General features: G+C 58.9%; 2 protein-coding genes across 12 annotated transcripts in view; one reads left to right on the plus strand and one right to left on the minus strand.

Moving 5' to 3' along the window:
* The window catches only part of MYRF (myelin regulatory factor), a 30,979-nt gene extending 23,106 nt beyond the window's left edge, over positions 1–7,873 (plus strand). For 7 of the 11 annotated variants that reach the window (XM_082477871.1, XM_082477877.1, XM_082477878.1 and 4 more), the window contains 14 exons: positions 489–598; positions 1,286–1,446; positions 1,519–1,591; positions 1,849–1,937; positions 2,229–2,297; positions 2,731–2,811; positions 2,964–3,052; positions 3,163–3,354; positions 3,610–3,861; positions 5,172–5,277; positions 5,515–5,589; positions 5,960–6,065; positions 7,410–7,484; positions 7,662–7,873. In XM_082477871.1, the coding sequence (XP_082333997.1) occupies positions 489–598; positions 1,286–1,446; positions 1,519–1,591; positions 1,849–1,937; positions 2,229–2,297; positions 2,731–2,811; positions 2,964–3,052; positions 3,163–3,354; positions 3,610–3,861; positions 5,172–5,277; positions 5,515–5,589; positions 5,960–6,065; positions 7,410–7,484; positions 7,662–7,742 (1,559 nt within the window). In that variant the 3' untranslated portion in view covers positions 7,743–7,873. The remainder of the gene's footprint in view (positions 1–488; positions 599–1,285; positions 1,447–1,518; positions 1,592–1,848; positions 1,938–2,228; positions 2,298–2,730; positions 2,812–2,963; positions 3,053–3,162; positions 3,355–3,609; positions 3,862–5,171; positions 5,278–5,514; positions 5,590–5,959; positions 6,066–7,409; positions 7,485–7,661) is intronic. The other 4 variants (XM_082477875.1, XM_082477881.1, XM_082477874.1 and 1 more) reach the window with 3 other exon arrangements.
* A 2,865-nt stretch (positions 7,874–10,738) lies between these two features.
* TMEM258 (transmembrane protein 258) lies at positions 10,739–14,126 on the minus strand. Its single transcript, XM_082477970.1, has 4 exons — positions 14,039–14,126; positions 12,082–12,191; positions 11,457–11,593; positions 10,739–10,844 (listed from the first exon to the last, which is right to left on the minus strand). Exons 1-3 carry the CDS (start codon positions 14,039–14,041, stop codon positions 11,467–11,469), a joined length of 240 nt encoding a protein of 79 aa, XP_082334096.1. The 5' UTR covers positions 14,042–14,126; the 3' UTR covers positions 10,739–10,844; positions 11,457–11,466.
* Between the last annotated feature and the right edge of the window lie 78 nt (positions 14,127–14,204).

The following is a 14,204-nucleotide window of genomic DNA, read 5'->3' on the forward strand; positions in this document are numbered from 1 at the left end:
AAGGATTCACGTGCGCAGGCTGGGATCTGGTAACCCCGACCCAGTCCCTGTCCTCTGGAAACCCTACTCCCAGGAACCCCTTCCCATGACTCCTGGAAACCTGCCCCCGGGAATCCAGGCCCCCCCGGAAGACCTGCCCTTCGGGCCGGACCCCTCGCCCTTTGACACTGGAAGCCTGGGACTTGTGGCCCTGGGATCCTCGCTCCTCTGTTCCCTAGATGAATCTTGCCTTTATTCTCCTGGATCCCTGCTCCCTTTCCCCTGGGGTCCTTACTCCCTGGAATATGCGCCTATCCCTAGCCCAGGGAACCCCACACCTTGATCCCTGGAACTGCGACCCTGTGCCTCGGAGCCCCCTGCTCCAGGGCTCCCTGGATCCCAAATCTCTAGCCCCCAGAATTTCACCCTCACCGATCCCAGCCCCTGCTTACATTACGGTGCTGTGGGCAGTCCTCCCCCCCACACATACTTGGCTTGCCCCTCCCCAGGTGTCATCGCTCAGGAGGTGAAGGAGATCCTGCCTGAGGCTGTGAAGGACACTGGAGACGTGGTCTTTGCCAATGGGAAAACCATAGAGAACTTCCTGGTGGTGAACAAGGTCTGTGGAGGACGGACTGAAGGGAGCCCAAGGGGCAGAGGGGTGGACCAGCTGGAGGGCGTTCACCCCCTCCGTAGAGACCGGGGACGCTGAAGTGCGGAGAACAGGAGCATTCCCCCTGCCCCCCAGTCTTCTCTCATGCTGCTTCCAGAGCCCCCTCCCCACCCCACTGGGAGAGGGGGAGGTGGGAGGTGGGGACTCTGCCAGCCTGTGGCTGTGCGATCAAGGGCAAGAGGAACGTCCTGAGGGTCATCTTCCTCCCCTGCAAAAGGAGGGAAACCATACTTACTGCTAAGAAGTTCTAATGTGGTTATGGCAAAGCTTAAACATGGGGTTTGTTGTGAGGATAATGTTTGTAACTTTCCTGGCATGAGGATGGGCACCAACGAGCATGTGATATGTTTTGGCCTCTGCTGAAGTCTGAGACATCGTGTTCATCAGGCGGGGAGATGGAGGGTGGGAGCCTCTGAGGGACAGCGGTTTCTGACCGCGGGTGGGGAAAGGTGCAGAGGCGGGATGCTGTTCGGAGGCAGGCACAGGGAGCCGAGGGAGCTGAGGCTGGACGAGAGGCAAGGCTGGCCTGGGTAGGGAGCCTTTGAGTGCCCTCCTCCTGCACCCCGATGGGCCCGCAGCCTGGGGCTCCCAGGGGCTGACTGTGCCCTCGACACTGGCCGTTGCCCGCGGCAGGAGCGCATCTTCATGGAGAACGTGGGTGCTGTGAAGGAGCTGTGCAAGCTGACGGACAACCTGGAGACGCGCATTGATGAGCTGGAGCGCTGGAGCCACAAGCTGGCCAAGCTGCGGCGCCTCGACAGCCTCAAGTCCACCGGCAGCTCGGGCGCCTTCAGGTGGGGGCTCGGGGCCGGGGAGGGCAAGACCCCCTTCCCAGAGGCACCTCTGACCCTGCCCTCTTGCTGCAGCCATGCAGGGAGCCAGTTCAGCCGGGCGGGCAGCGTCCCCCACAAGAAGAGGCCCCCCAAGGTGGCCAGCAAGGTGAGGGTGGGCAGGGACTGGGGCCTCCCCATCCTCGTGGCCTCCCTTTCCAGCTGGAGCCTCTCCAGGCTCACTGACTCCAAGCGCTTCCCCTCCCCTCCCTTCTGGACCCTCTAGCCCTCCCAGCCCCTAGTTTCTCCTTCCTCTCCCTCTGCCCCCCGAGGGGATGAGTACCCCACCTCCAACAGAGCCCACCGTGGGTCAGACCATGGGCTCCGTAAGTCTGGGCCTTTTCCTCCTTTTTTCTTGGTCTTCAGTCATCGTCTGTGGTCCCAGACCAGGCCTGCATCAGCCAGCGGTTCCTGCAGGGAACCATCATCGCCCTGGTGGTGGTCATGGCCTTCAGGTGACTTGTCCCCCAGACTCTGGGGGCGGCTGGCCGGGGACATTGGGCTGCCCACGGGCCCAGGCCTGGGGGAAGAGGAAGGCTGGGCCTGGGAGATGAAGTGGCTGAGGTCTCAGGGAAGGAAGGGGGGCTGCCTCGTTCTGTCTCCTCCCCCTGGGACTGGGGAGACCCACGTACAGGCATCACTTGGGAGTCCAGCCCCTGGGACCAAAAACCACAGGCCCCTCCCTGGAGAGAGGGCGCTGGATGGTGGCTCCAGCTCTAACAGTGGCCCCTTCCTGTGGCTCCCAGCGTGGTGTCCATGTCTACACTGTATGTGCTGAGCCTGCGCACCGAGGAGGACCTGGTGGAAACTGATGGGTATGTCCCTGGAGGCCTGGCTGCGGGGCCATCGCCAGGCCGGGCGGGGCTTTGGTGGGCAGCCCAGGGTCGGAGGAGCCCTGGAGGCTGTCTCCTCTAAAGGGGGTCCCACCTCAGGCTCTTAGCCTGCCAGGGGTTTGTGGGGGCAGGTGGGAAGGCCTCTCTGGAAGGGGGGCAGCTGCTTCACAGTCCTACCGAAGCCGATGTTTCTCCATGGCCTACTCAGTGCTCCTCCAGGTAGCTGGGCCTCTGAGTGGCAGGGGGCATCTGAGGGGCCCAGGTTAGAACAGGGGGTAGAGGAAGGAGGGCCGGGGTGGGGCCTTGGGCTCTTCTGCCCACTGTCACCCTCAGTCCTTGGGCCATCTCTGACCGTGTCTTCTCTTTCTCTCCTCCCCTGTGCCTGCCCCCTCTTTTCCTCTCTGCTGCCCCTTAGCTCTTTTGCCGTGTCCACCTCCTGTCTTCTGGCCCTTCTCCGGCCCCAGCACCCTGGGGGGAGTGAGGCCATGTGCCCATGGTACGTGTCTGGACCAAGCCCTCTGCCTCCTGCCTCTGCCTCCTTTCTGCCTTCCTTGTCCACCTCCTCGCGCCCCTCCCGCTTCTCTGGGACTCCCAGGCCTCCTGCTCAGGCTCTCCCAGCCCCTCTGAGCTCAGCCCACCCTTCCCCAGCAGGTCCAGCCAGAGCTTTGGGACCACTCAGCTCCGACAGTCCCCTGTGACCACTGGGCGGCCGGGCACACGGCCCTCTCTGCTGCTGGGTGCGTGCCGGGGCGTGGGTTTGGAGGGATGGGATGGGGAGAGGTGGCTGTGTTCTGGGTCGGGGGCTCTGCTGCCCCACTCCGGCTCATACAGCCTCTGGCTTCCTCAGTTACCACTGGCCCGACCAGCTCGGCCCCAGCTCCAGCCCTCCGCACCTTGGACCTATGCTCCAGCCGCCCCTGCCCAGTCGTCTGCTGCTCCTCGCCCAGCCCCAGCCCCACCACTGACCCTAGCCTTGGCCCCAGCTTTAATCCTGGCCATGGTCTCAGCCCCAGTCCCGGCCCCTCCACCAACCGCTCAGGTATGGCTCGCTTGGGGCCAGGTTTTGGGTTGGAGGGGTTTTTAAAGGAGGCCTGAGAAAGGCCCCAAAGACTCATTGGTGGGAGGGTCTGGTCTCCTGGAGCCCAGAATGAGGCTCTGGAGAAAGACTGGGGGTTCCCCCTGAGGAGACCAGGAGATAGAAGGGAGTCACCCAGAGTCCAGTCGGGCCCTCAAGACAGCTGGGCAGGAGGCAGCCCGTGCCTGCCTCTCAGCCTGTGCCTGGTTCTCTCCACAGGCCCCAGCCAGATGGCCCTGCTGCCAGTCACCAACATCAGAGCCAAGTCCTGGGGCCTGTCAGCCAATGGCATTGGCTACTTCAAGCATCCAAAGAACTCAGACCCTGTGGCCAGCCCTGTGGTCCCCTTTCCTGGAGGCCAGGGCAAAGCCAAGAACAGCCCTAGCCTTGGTCTCCATGTCCGGGGCCGCCGAGGGGCCCCTCAGCTTGGCCTGAGCCCTGCTCAGCCCACCCAGGCCCGGAGCCAGCCAGGTACCTGCCCTACCCCCTCCCCCGCTCAGCCCAACCCGGCAAGGCTCACTGGCCGGGGCCCATTTCAGCCCATCACCAGAATACCTGGGTGCAGAATTGACAGTCGACAGACATTTGCTGAGCATTACTAAGTCCCAGGAATCAGGCCAGGCTGATTATATAGCGTTATATCGATCGCCTCGTTTAATCTTCACAACACTCCTGCGAGAAAGGAATCGTCCCCATTGTTCAGATGAGGAAATGGAAACTGGGGTGAAGTGACTTGCCCAGGGTCATACAGCTTTTTAGCGGCAGAGGTGGAATTTGATCCCAAGTCCACGTGGCTCCTTTTATGTCACCATGCCAGGGCAAGAAGGGTACTGTTCAGGGTCCCCCTAATTTTCCAAACCTCAAACCTTTGGTTTTAACAAAGCTAGGGTACCCTTTATTGGTTTTCAAACCGGGTTTCTCTGAAGTATCCCCGGGGCTGCCTTGGAGGTTGAAGGGGAGGCCGAGAACCTTCCTGGCTTCAACCAGGCACCTCTGCTCTAGGTATTGGGCCTCCTCATCAACTTCCATTTGATGGGTTTTGTGGCTTAAAGAGAAAAAAAAAAAAAAAAAAACTTAGAAACTGTGGTTTGCCGAGATTGAAGTTCAGAGTGATGGGGAAACCCCACGGGGTAGATGCTTACCAGGCAGCCGTTTCCTGGGCCCCTTCTCTGTGACTGGCTCCGTACAGGGCACCGGGGGTGATGGAGACGGATGTGCCCTGCCCCCAAGGGCTCACAGACACGAAAACAGCAGTGTGGTGAGGCTCTGAGGGGACACACAGGCAGCTTGGCGACGGGAGGGCACAGAATCCGGACTGAGGTGGGGAGGTGATCGGGGGAGGCTTTCCTGGAGGAGGCGACATTGAAGCTGAGTCTTTGAAGGACAGTGGGGCCCTGATTTGTGTGTGTGAATACTCCCGCCATGGCAGATTTCAAGTTACCAACTTGATGTCACTGCACCCCGAGTTGGGAAGAGATGTGAGCAGTCAGGAACAGGGGCCTGAAGAGCGGGCTCCTGTACGCCCCGTGCAGGGGATACGGAAGACCCATCCCTACTTCTGGGTGTTCTGGGTCCGTCAAGGAGGCACACCTCAGGCTCATGGGAACTGCGTAGTCCTGGGGCTGCTGGGGAAGATGGTGACCCCAGCCGTTGTGAGTCTGGAAAGAATAACCTGAAATTTATTCCTGCTGAGGTGTGGATGACTGATGCGAGTCTTGGCAAGGACAGGTTTGGCTGCTTCTCATTTGTGTCCTGTCTTGTCACCCTCCTTCCTGCGCCAGTGGCCTCTCTCCTTGCAGACCCAGTGCCGTCCCTGACCTCCATCCAGGTGCTGGAGAATTCGATGCCCATCACGTCCCAGTACTGCTCCTCAGAGGACGCCTGCAGGTGGGCTTGGCTACCTCCCTCCTCCCGCACCCAGGACAGGTTCCCTCTAGTAACATGAGCCCAGGCGGTCCAGGTGTTCAGATCTTGCTCCCCTTAGGGAGGAACTTCCCCCTCAAGGTGGGGCAGCGCCTTTCCAGGCCCCTGAAGGGCTCCACTGTAGACTGGGGGCTGAGGAGTTGATGGGAGTTGGGGTGGGGAGGGTGGCCTTGGGTTGAGCAGCCAGCTTTACCCTTTCAGGCCTGGAAACTTCACCTACCACATCCCCATCAGCAGCAGCACCCCGCTGCACCTCCGCCTGACCCTGCAGATGAAGTGAGTGCCGCCGGGGGGGATGGAGACCCAGTGGTCCCAGGCAACCGGGGGAGGGGGCGGAGGACGGGTGCTAGCTTTATTGCCTGCTCCATGCTTCACTGGCTGTGTGACCTGGCAACCTCCGGGCATCGGTTCCTCATCTGTGAAATGGGCTGCTGCCTCCCAGGGGCTGTGAAGGCTGTGTGGGACGGTGGATGGGAAAGGGTTTGTAGCCGTCTGGAGCCTTGACGGCTACGCATCATTTTCAGGCTGTGAGGATTCAGTGCCCTGTTTCACCGGGGTGAGGGAGGTAGAGTGGAGGGCTGGCTGGGAGCGGGCTGGGGTGGAGGAGCTCAGAACCCCACTTCCCTGCTAACTGGGTCTCTCCCAGCTCCTCGGCCCCCGTGTCCGTGGTGCTGTGCAGCTTGATGTCAAAGGAGGAGCCGTGTGAGGAGGGGGGCTTTCCACAGAGCCTCCATGCCCACCAGGACACCCAGGTAGGAGACTGGGAAGCTGTGGGCCAGCCAGGCCGGAGCTTCCTCCCCCCGGCACATCTGGGCTCCCAAGCGGGAGAGGAGAGGGAGCCGGAGTCAAGAGTGCAGGCATCTCCACGAAGGACACTTTGGGGCCAGGGCCTCCGTGTCTCAGGGAGGGGGGCATGCGTGCACCGCTCACCGCTGAGTGTCTCCCGGCCCTGTCCCTGCCCTGACGAAGGCCTGGGGAGGAAAACAGTTCCACAAGGCCTAACCTGGGGTGAGCGCAATGGTGGAGACGGGGAGGGCGTGCGGAGGGCGTCCTGGGAGCCCGTGGCAGGGAGAGCTGACCTTGTGTGGTCTCAGGGTCAGGCCAGCTGCCCCCAAGTCATGTTTGATTGAGATGAGACCTGAAGGGCAATACGGGATCAGCTGGGGAAAGGAAAGGGGACAGCGTCCCAGGAGTAGGGGAACAGCGGGTGCAGAGGCTTGGCAGCCAGGGAGAGCATGGCGTGCTGGCAGAGCTGGAAACATGGCGAGGGCCGTGCGCCAGGGGAGACAGGAAGGAGGCTGGACCTGAAGCTCGGGCGGGGGCGGTGGCATGGTTCCATCTGTGACTTTGGAAGGTCTCTTGGGCTGTGTGGAGGGGGCTGCCTCCTGGTCTGGGAACCTGTCACCGTCCGGCTCTTCTCTGGCCATGTGACCCGAAGTTGTGACTCTCAGCACAAGTTAAGGAAATTTCTTCTCACCCACTCGTGTGTTTATTCAACAAATATCTAGTGGGGCATCCTCTGTCCCAGGCCCTGCGCTGGGCCCAGCTGAGGGGAGACAGAGGTAGGGAAGAAACACGCCTTGCCTTCCAAGAATGCACTCTCTAGCCAGGGAGAAAAGAGGTGCAGAAAGTAGCTTGAGTAGAGGATGGAGTGGGTGAGAGCCTTGAAGAGGCCCTGGGCGGGGAGGGCTTGAATCCCAGCTCTGCCCAGCTTCGGTGGAGTTCAGGCAGGTAACTCAGCAGTGTCCTCATCTGTAAGCGGCACCGCCTCAGTGGGTTGCAGTGCGGATAGGGTGAGTGAACTTCTTGGATGTGCCCGGAGCACAGTGGTGAGAGGGAAGGCAGTGAGAGACCAGCGGCTGCGGGCCGCCGGGTGCCTGGCACGCAGTACACACAGACGGTGGGTGATGTTGCTCCCCGAAGTAGAAAGTGCCCCCTCCAATCTCTCTTCACGTCTCTGCTTCTCCGCTTTGTAAACCGTGCCACAGAGCCAGGGCTGCGACGGCCATGGCGAGGGATGCCGGTTGGGATGGGGCAGGGGGTGGGGGGCTGCGCAGCTGTCCTGACCCCTCTCCCCCCCTCCCCCCTCTCCCCAGGGCACCTCCCACCAGTGGCCGGTAACCATCCTGTCCTTCCGCAGATTCACCTACCACTTCCGGGTGGCACTGCTGGTGAGCACTGGCACCCTGTCTGCCCCCAGAGGTTCAGGGTGGGGCTTGGGGGAAGGGGGGGGCACTGAAGATCACATGGCGGGACACGGGGCAGTGTCAGGCGACGTCAGCGGGGGGAGCGCCTCTGGCCCCCACCCCTGGAGCCATCTCACTGGTTCCCACTGCCCTTCCCCCCAGGGTCAGGCCAACTGCAGCTTGGAGGCCCCGGTCTGGCCGGCCGCAGACTACTACTTCCACTTCTACCGCCTGTGTGACTGAGCTGCCCTCGGAGGCAGCGCCACAGCAGGGCCCGGGGGTCCCCGGGCGCCCCCTCCACACTGGATGCCATGGTGTTACACTGGAGCCTGCCGCTGGCACCTCCGCGGAGGAGGTGAGGCGGCTCGACCCTCCCCGCGCCTGGTGACACTGGAAGTCCTCACACTGGAGCCGCTAGTCCTGCTGGCGGCGCCCCCAGACCACGGAGGGCACTGGAGGGAGACCTGCGGGCCCAGGCCGGCCCGATTCACATGTGTCCGGATACGGCCGATGGAGGGCTGGCGGGCGGCAGCGCCCCAGAGGCGGGGGAAGCCCGTGACTCGGCCCAGAGCCCCCCCTTCCTGCCTCCCGTTCTGCGACTGGGAGCCACCCCTCTTTTGGAGAGAAGACCCATCCGCCTTTGAGACCGGCGGGGGCTTGGCTCGAGCCCTCAGAGACTTGGCTGGACCCACGAGTCAGTGGAGGGCGGACAGCCCTTACCCTTGAAGCTGCTCCCTGGGGAGGGCTAGGTGGTGGACTTCTTAGGGTCTGACTGTTACTAGACTTGGACTTCTAAGCTTTAAGCACGGCCCAGGAGGTCTCCTCTTCTCCCTGGGAGAGCTTGGCTCCAAGAGCTCCCAGGGCAGCTGAAGCCAGCCCTGGATGGGCTGACCTCGTGCCTTGTGTACACTTAGTGCCTGGCTGAACCAGGGGAGCCTGTGGGCCAGGTAAGCCTTGGACCCTTGAACCTGGAGTATCCCGAAGGGAAGGAAGTTCCCTGTGAGCCCCCAGATGGCGTTGCGGCCCCACGGCCTGGGCCCCTGGGAGCTTCCAGAGCTCACAGAGGTCTCTGAGCAGAGGAGCAGGAATCCCTGCAAGGCAGCAGGCCGGTCTTGTCTGGTGGGTGGATGCAAATAGCTTTTGCTGTTATTAATGAAATAATTACTAAAATGCACTTAAACCAGGGCAGGAGTGGAAGGATGGAGATGGAAAGCCCGGAGTAGGCCAGAGCCCTGGGGGGACACTTGAAAGGCAGGGCCCTGGCTCTGATCCGTCCCAGGGAGCCTTGAGACACCCATCCCACTCCCTACCACCAGGAGTGGCTTTTCCCTCCACTCTTGTCTGCTGGTGGCCTCACCTCCCCAGATTAAAGGGCTCCTGTGCTGGGCTTGGACAGCCAGGCTGGGGGCCCCGTGCTCGGCAGTAGTCCCAGTTCTGCCCACTCCTCCCAGGAACAGAGTGGTGGGCTTGGGTTACAGAAGAAGTCTTATCTCAAGTACCAATGTTAACCTTTCTTAGTGGGTATCTGGAGCTTTCTGAGGCCACATCCAGGCTCATGGAAGGAGAGTGGAAATCATTTCGCCGTGTCTGCCATGGGTTCAGAAATGGGGACGAAAATGCCGTCCTTGCCCTGTGATATTCTGCCACCTCTTTGGGAGCCAGGCCTTGCCCCATCTACCTCTCATTCTCAGCTTTGAGTGGGAGGCCTTTCTGTGGGAGACCTGAATCTTGAAGAAGCCTAGGAACCGCGGGCCCCCTTCTGCTAGGGATGTCAAAGCACTTCTCCTCGGGATAGGGAAACACAGGGGGAATGGGGGTAGCAAGGCTACCTCGCCTCCCAGCCCCCTCCCCAGTGTGGCCCCTCCTTCCGACACAGGAATTACATGGCTCCCCACACCATGCTGGCGGCCGAGGCCTACTTAGCGCTGCTCTGTTCTCCTTCCTCCCACTGGGGAACCCTCCCTAAATGCCATAAAACTACCGAGCCCTGCCCCTTCTAATAGGATTCTGGGGCTTCCTCAGTGGGGGCACAAGTTCTTGGACCGCGGCCCCCCTGTACTTAACTGGAAGGTGGCCCTCCACTGCCCCCTGGAGCCATCTGGACACAGCATCGCCCCAACCTGGTTGGCAGCTGGCTGTTTCCATGCCTGGGGAGGGGGTCCTCAGTGCTGTTTGGGGCCAAGGGGGGGGCGGGTGGTCAACCTTGGACTAAAGTTGCCTTAAGCCCAGTGAGGGAAAGGGGCTTCAGGGAAGGCCAGTGGGCCACCTGCTGGAGGCTGACAGCTGCCTGGCGGGTGCCGGTGAGTGGGTGTCTCGGCTCCACCCCCTACCCCTCCCTTCCTCTCTCCCCTTTGCATCTCCCCTCCCTTCCTCTCTCCCCACAGCATTTACTCCTGTAGCCACTGGGCCGATCTCCCCCACGCTTCAAGCTGTACACAGCGCCTCTCAGTGCACAAGTGCCCCTGCCCACGTTCCAGCCCCGGGAAAGCCTGCGTGTGCATAGCGCGCCCCTTCCCTCCCACTTAACTCCCCCTTCCTGCCCCTGAGCTTTGACTCATATTTATCGCGTACCAACTCTGACTCTGGAGTGGGCAGAGGGAAGCAGCCCCAGGCCTGCTTGCTTCCTGTCCCCTGAACTGTTCTTTTCTGAAGTAAATATACGTATATAAATAAATGTATAAATACTGCTTTGTATCTGAGCTTGCCTCCCCGTCTTCTTGAGATTGTTCTGGTGGGAGATGGGGTCGCCTGTGGGCCTGGGACCAACTGGGGCCCCTGAGCCCGATGGATGCTTCGTACCCCATTATCCCTCGCAGCTTCAGGCCCGGCTTGGGAACAGGATGCAGCAGCCCCTTCCCCTAGCCACACCCCATGGACCTACTGCTGCCCTGCCTGCGTTAAAAGTAGCCACCTTAGGGAAAAGCTGAGCCTTTCGAGGGTCCCCGGCACCACTCAGAGGAGGGGACTGGCCCAGGGCAGACTTGACTGGTACGGGTTCCTACAGAATTTTACACTAGAAGCCACGGTGGAGGGCAGGCCCAGCCCCTTCCTATCCACAGGTGAGCCCTCAATTCTAAGGATAAGACACTCTCCATATCCCTCTCATAGGCAGAGGGCAGGGCTTCCCAGCAGCAGGAACCACCTGAAAGGCAGGAGAAATGGGAAGGCGTGGGACTGGGGAAGTCGTGGGTCCCAGCACCTGCACCACTCCCACCCCCAGGACGGGCACCAGGCAGGGCTGTCACACATCTGCCTTTATTGTGAGCAGCAGGTGGGACACTTCCGGCATAATAAAAAAAACTAATTTACAAAAGCAGGGATTCAGTGAAGCCGCCTGGCTGGTACCTGAAAAAGAGGGGTATCAAAATGAGAGCAGTGACCCTTCTTTCCATCAGCTTTTCTCCCCAAACCCCTATGCTCCTGGGGCAAGGGCTGATGGGCACAGTCCTTTGAAGCAGGGCCACCAGAGCCAATTGACTCTAAGTGACCTGTTTGGTGGATTATCTGCAGCAAGGTTGTGGGTATTTTTTTTCAGTCAGTTAGTCAAAATTTATTTCAATGACTGAAAACGTTGAAACTAACTAAAATGCTACTCCTGGCAGCAAGTCCAGGATCCTGGCCCCTTGCTGGGTCACTCCCCAGCGGCTCTCCAATCATTGTGTATGACGGGTAAGAACGCAGATGTGCAACCACGGGAAGCCTGTGCCCACAGCCCTACGTAGTATATCCCAGAGCCAGGTCGAGGCCTTGGACAGTGTGGAGACCTCAGAACTGACAAAGGTGGTCCCACTTGGCTCAAATCCCCATTAGGGGACAGGGAAAGGGGCACGTGTGTGGTGTCCCTAACCATTCTGCTGAGTCTCACTCCATTAACCGAGGGGTCATGCAGGCCCAAGGACCCCGCTGATGTGGGCGTGGGGAGGCCTCTCCAGTGTCCCACCCCGTCACTGCTCTTACCCTTGGGAGCTCATACGTAGATGCCGACCCAGAGCAGCAGGAAGAGCACTCCAAAGCCCATGAAGAGTGAAGCCACCAAAGAGATGAGGAGCTCTTTGTAGATATCCCGAGTGTATTTGGTGGAGGTGACCTCATAACTGGCAGGGCAATTAAGGAGAAGCAAAGGGATGGCTGGTCTGGCTCCGGGCAGAGGGGCCCAAGAGGTGACCTAGACTCTGGTGCTCCTACCACCCTTCCACCACCCATGAAGAAAATGAAGCCCAGAGGGGTTAGGTCACACAGCTAATGAGCGGCAGAGCTGGGACTGGCCCTCGTACCTCCTGACACCTGAGCGCACCACTCCTGACACCACTTTCTCAACTTCAGGTCCCCATACCCAGCCTCCAGTGCAGCCAGGCCCTCTGCTCACCGTCCTGGAATATGGAAGAGCGAATTGAGCTCACCTGAACCTGGAAAATAAGGCCACAACCTGACTTTGGACGTCAACAGACTTCCCTCAACCTCCTTACCATCCCCCATCGCCACACCGGAACAAAACTGGCAGGGTGCATGTACCCAGCATGGTTCCTCCCTCAGTTTCCCACCTCACTAATTCTGGCCCACTGGCTGCTCAGTGAAAGGATACACGAAGAACCAGGCGGTGAAGAACATGCCAATGGCCAACAGCACCACGGTCAGATGCGGGAAGACAGCCGGGTTCACTGGACTGGTGTATCTGCTCATGGCCTCAAGCTCCTAATGGAAGGTGTGAGGTCAGAGCCATCAAAGAATCCCATGACCTCAATCTGGGGGGACTATGGGGTTATCACGGAGCCTCGTGCTGCTGTGACTGCTAGAAGCTTATTTCAGCTTGGGAAATGTGGAAATCCTTCAGAACCACTGTCAAATGATTCCGTTTGGGAATGACAACAATTACATCTTAAACTAAGGCGGCACTTCGTCTTTTCAATATGAGACAAGAAGGGCAGCTGAGAGTCAGAGGCTGAGGCACAGAAGGTGACTGATTAGCTACAGATCAATGGTCCTTAACATTTTCTGAGGCCACCGGCCACCATGAAAAAAACGTGATGAAAGGTATGGACTCTTTGCCTGGGACAAACCGCATACAAGAAAAAGTTTGCTTATAATTTTAGGAGCTTTATGGACCCATGTCTGTAGACTTCCAGCTCAGAATCCCTGCTGAAAGACAGACTCTGGACTGGTACCCAGATCTCAACTCCTAATCTTGTATTCTTCCCACTACACAATTAAGGAATCTCAGGACCTACAGGCAAAAGACATAAGTTAAAATTCTGGGGCTTCACTCGTGGCGCAGTGGTTAAGAATCCGCCTGCCAATGCAGGGGACACGGCTTCGAGCCCTGGTCCGGGAAGACCCCATGTGCCGTGGAGCAACTAAGCCCGTGCGCCACAACTACTGAGCCTGCGCTCTAGAGCTCGTGAGCCACAACTACTGAAACACGCGTGCCTAAAGCCCAGGCTCTGCAACAAGAGAAGCCACCGCAATGAGAAACTCAGGCACCGCAACGAAGAGTAGCCCCCACTTGCTGCAACTAGAGAAAGCCCAAGTGCAGCAATGAAGACCCAAGGCAGCCAAAAATAAAATAAATTAAATAAAAGTAAGTAAATAAACAAAGTGATTATAATAACAAAGTGATTATAATAATAACTCTCTCACAAGGCTGATGTATGATTTAAGAAAGGCGACAAACGCAATAGCATCTAACTCACTGCCTGGCATAGAGTAGTTGCTCAATAGGTGTTTGTTCCCCTCCCAAGGTTATAGGGAAGATTATGAGATAATGCTTGTGAAAGAGGGCTGTAAACGTAAAGTTCTGTACAAATGTTAACTTCCATTGTCACCCACCAGCCAACGCTTCTAAAATCCAGAACATAACAACTCTAGAGAAGTAAATTGACCTCATTGTTCTCAGAGACACTGGAATTCAATTCAGTAAACATTTATGCCCCCCTAAAAATGATAAAGACAATCGCTGCCATTGATTGAGCCTCCAATTGCTGGCCCCGTGTTTGGCACTGGAAATACAAAGATGAATAGACATCATCCCAGGGCTAGAGGCACGTCAGATGGTGGTCACTAGGAGGCGTGGCAAATAACAAGTCCACGACACGTGGCAAGAGGTCTGTACATAGGTTGCGAGGCTCCCAGGAGAAAGAGGACAAGTGCCCGAGACAGTTGTTAGTACTTCATCAAGAAGGTGACTTTTGCCCGGGACCGTGTAGTATGAGTACGAGTTCGGCAGGCGGGAAAAACTTTCCAGATAGAGGTAACAGATTGATCACAAGTAACAGAGATAAAAGCTCGAAGGTATTAGAAATGCTCCCCATGCTCCTCATCCTTATAAATCGTTAGATCAGAAACCCAATGCGATCAAAACCTCAGCCTAAGGACTCCATGGCAAGGGGCTTCCCTTCCCCGCCCCTCAGCCCAAGCCGAAGGATCCAGGAGCCTCCAGCCCTCTGCACCTCGGACATCTGAGGCTTCTGCGAGAAAAACAGGGCGCGGGACGGGCCCCGAGGGGTCCCCAAAGTCCCATCCGGAACTCCCCTCAACCCTCTCACCATTTTGCCAGGCACAGGGTAAACCGCCGCTCAGCCACCGGAAGAACACGTCGGCAGGAGCAGGCGCGCTGTTCAGCCGGAAGAGGAAGTGCAGCTGCCCAGGTGGCATTGTGGGATTTGTAGTCGTGTGGTTTCGGGTGTGGCAGGATCTGGGGCCTGCGGGGCG

The sequence above is a fragment of the Balaenoptera physalus genome, assembly GCF_965194825.1.
Source record: "Balaenoptera physalus genome assembly, chromosome: 10".
Classification (NCBI taxonomy): domain Eukaryota; kingdom Metazoa; phylum Chordata; class Mammalia; order Artiodactyla; family Balaenopteridae; genus Balaenoptera; species Balaenoptera physalus.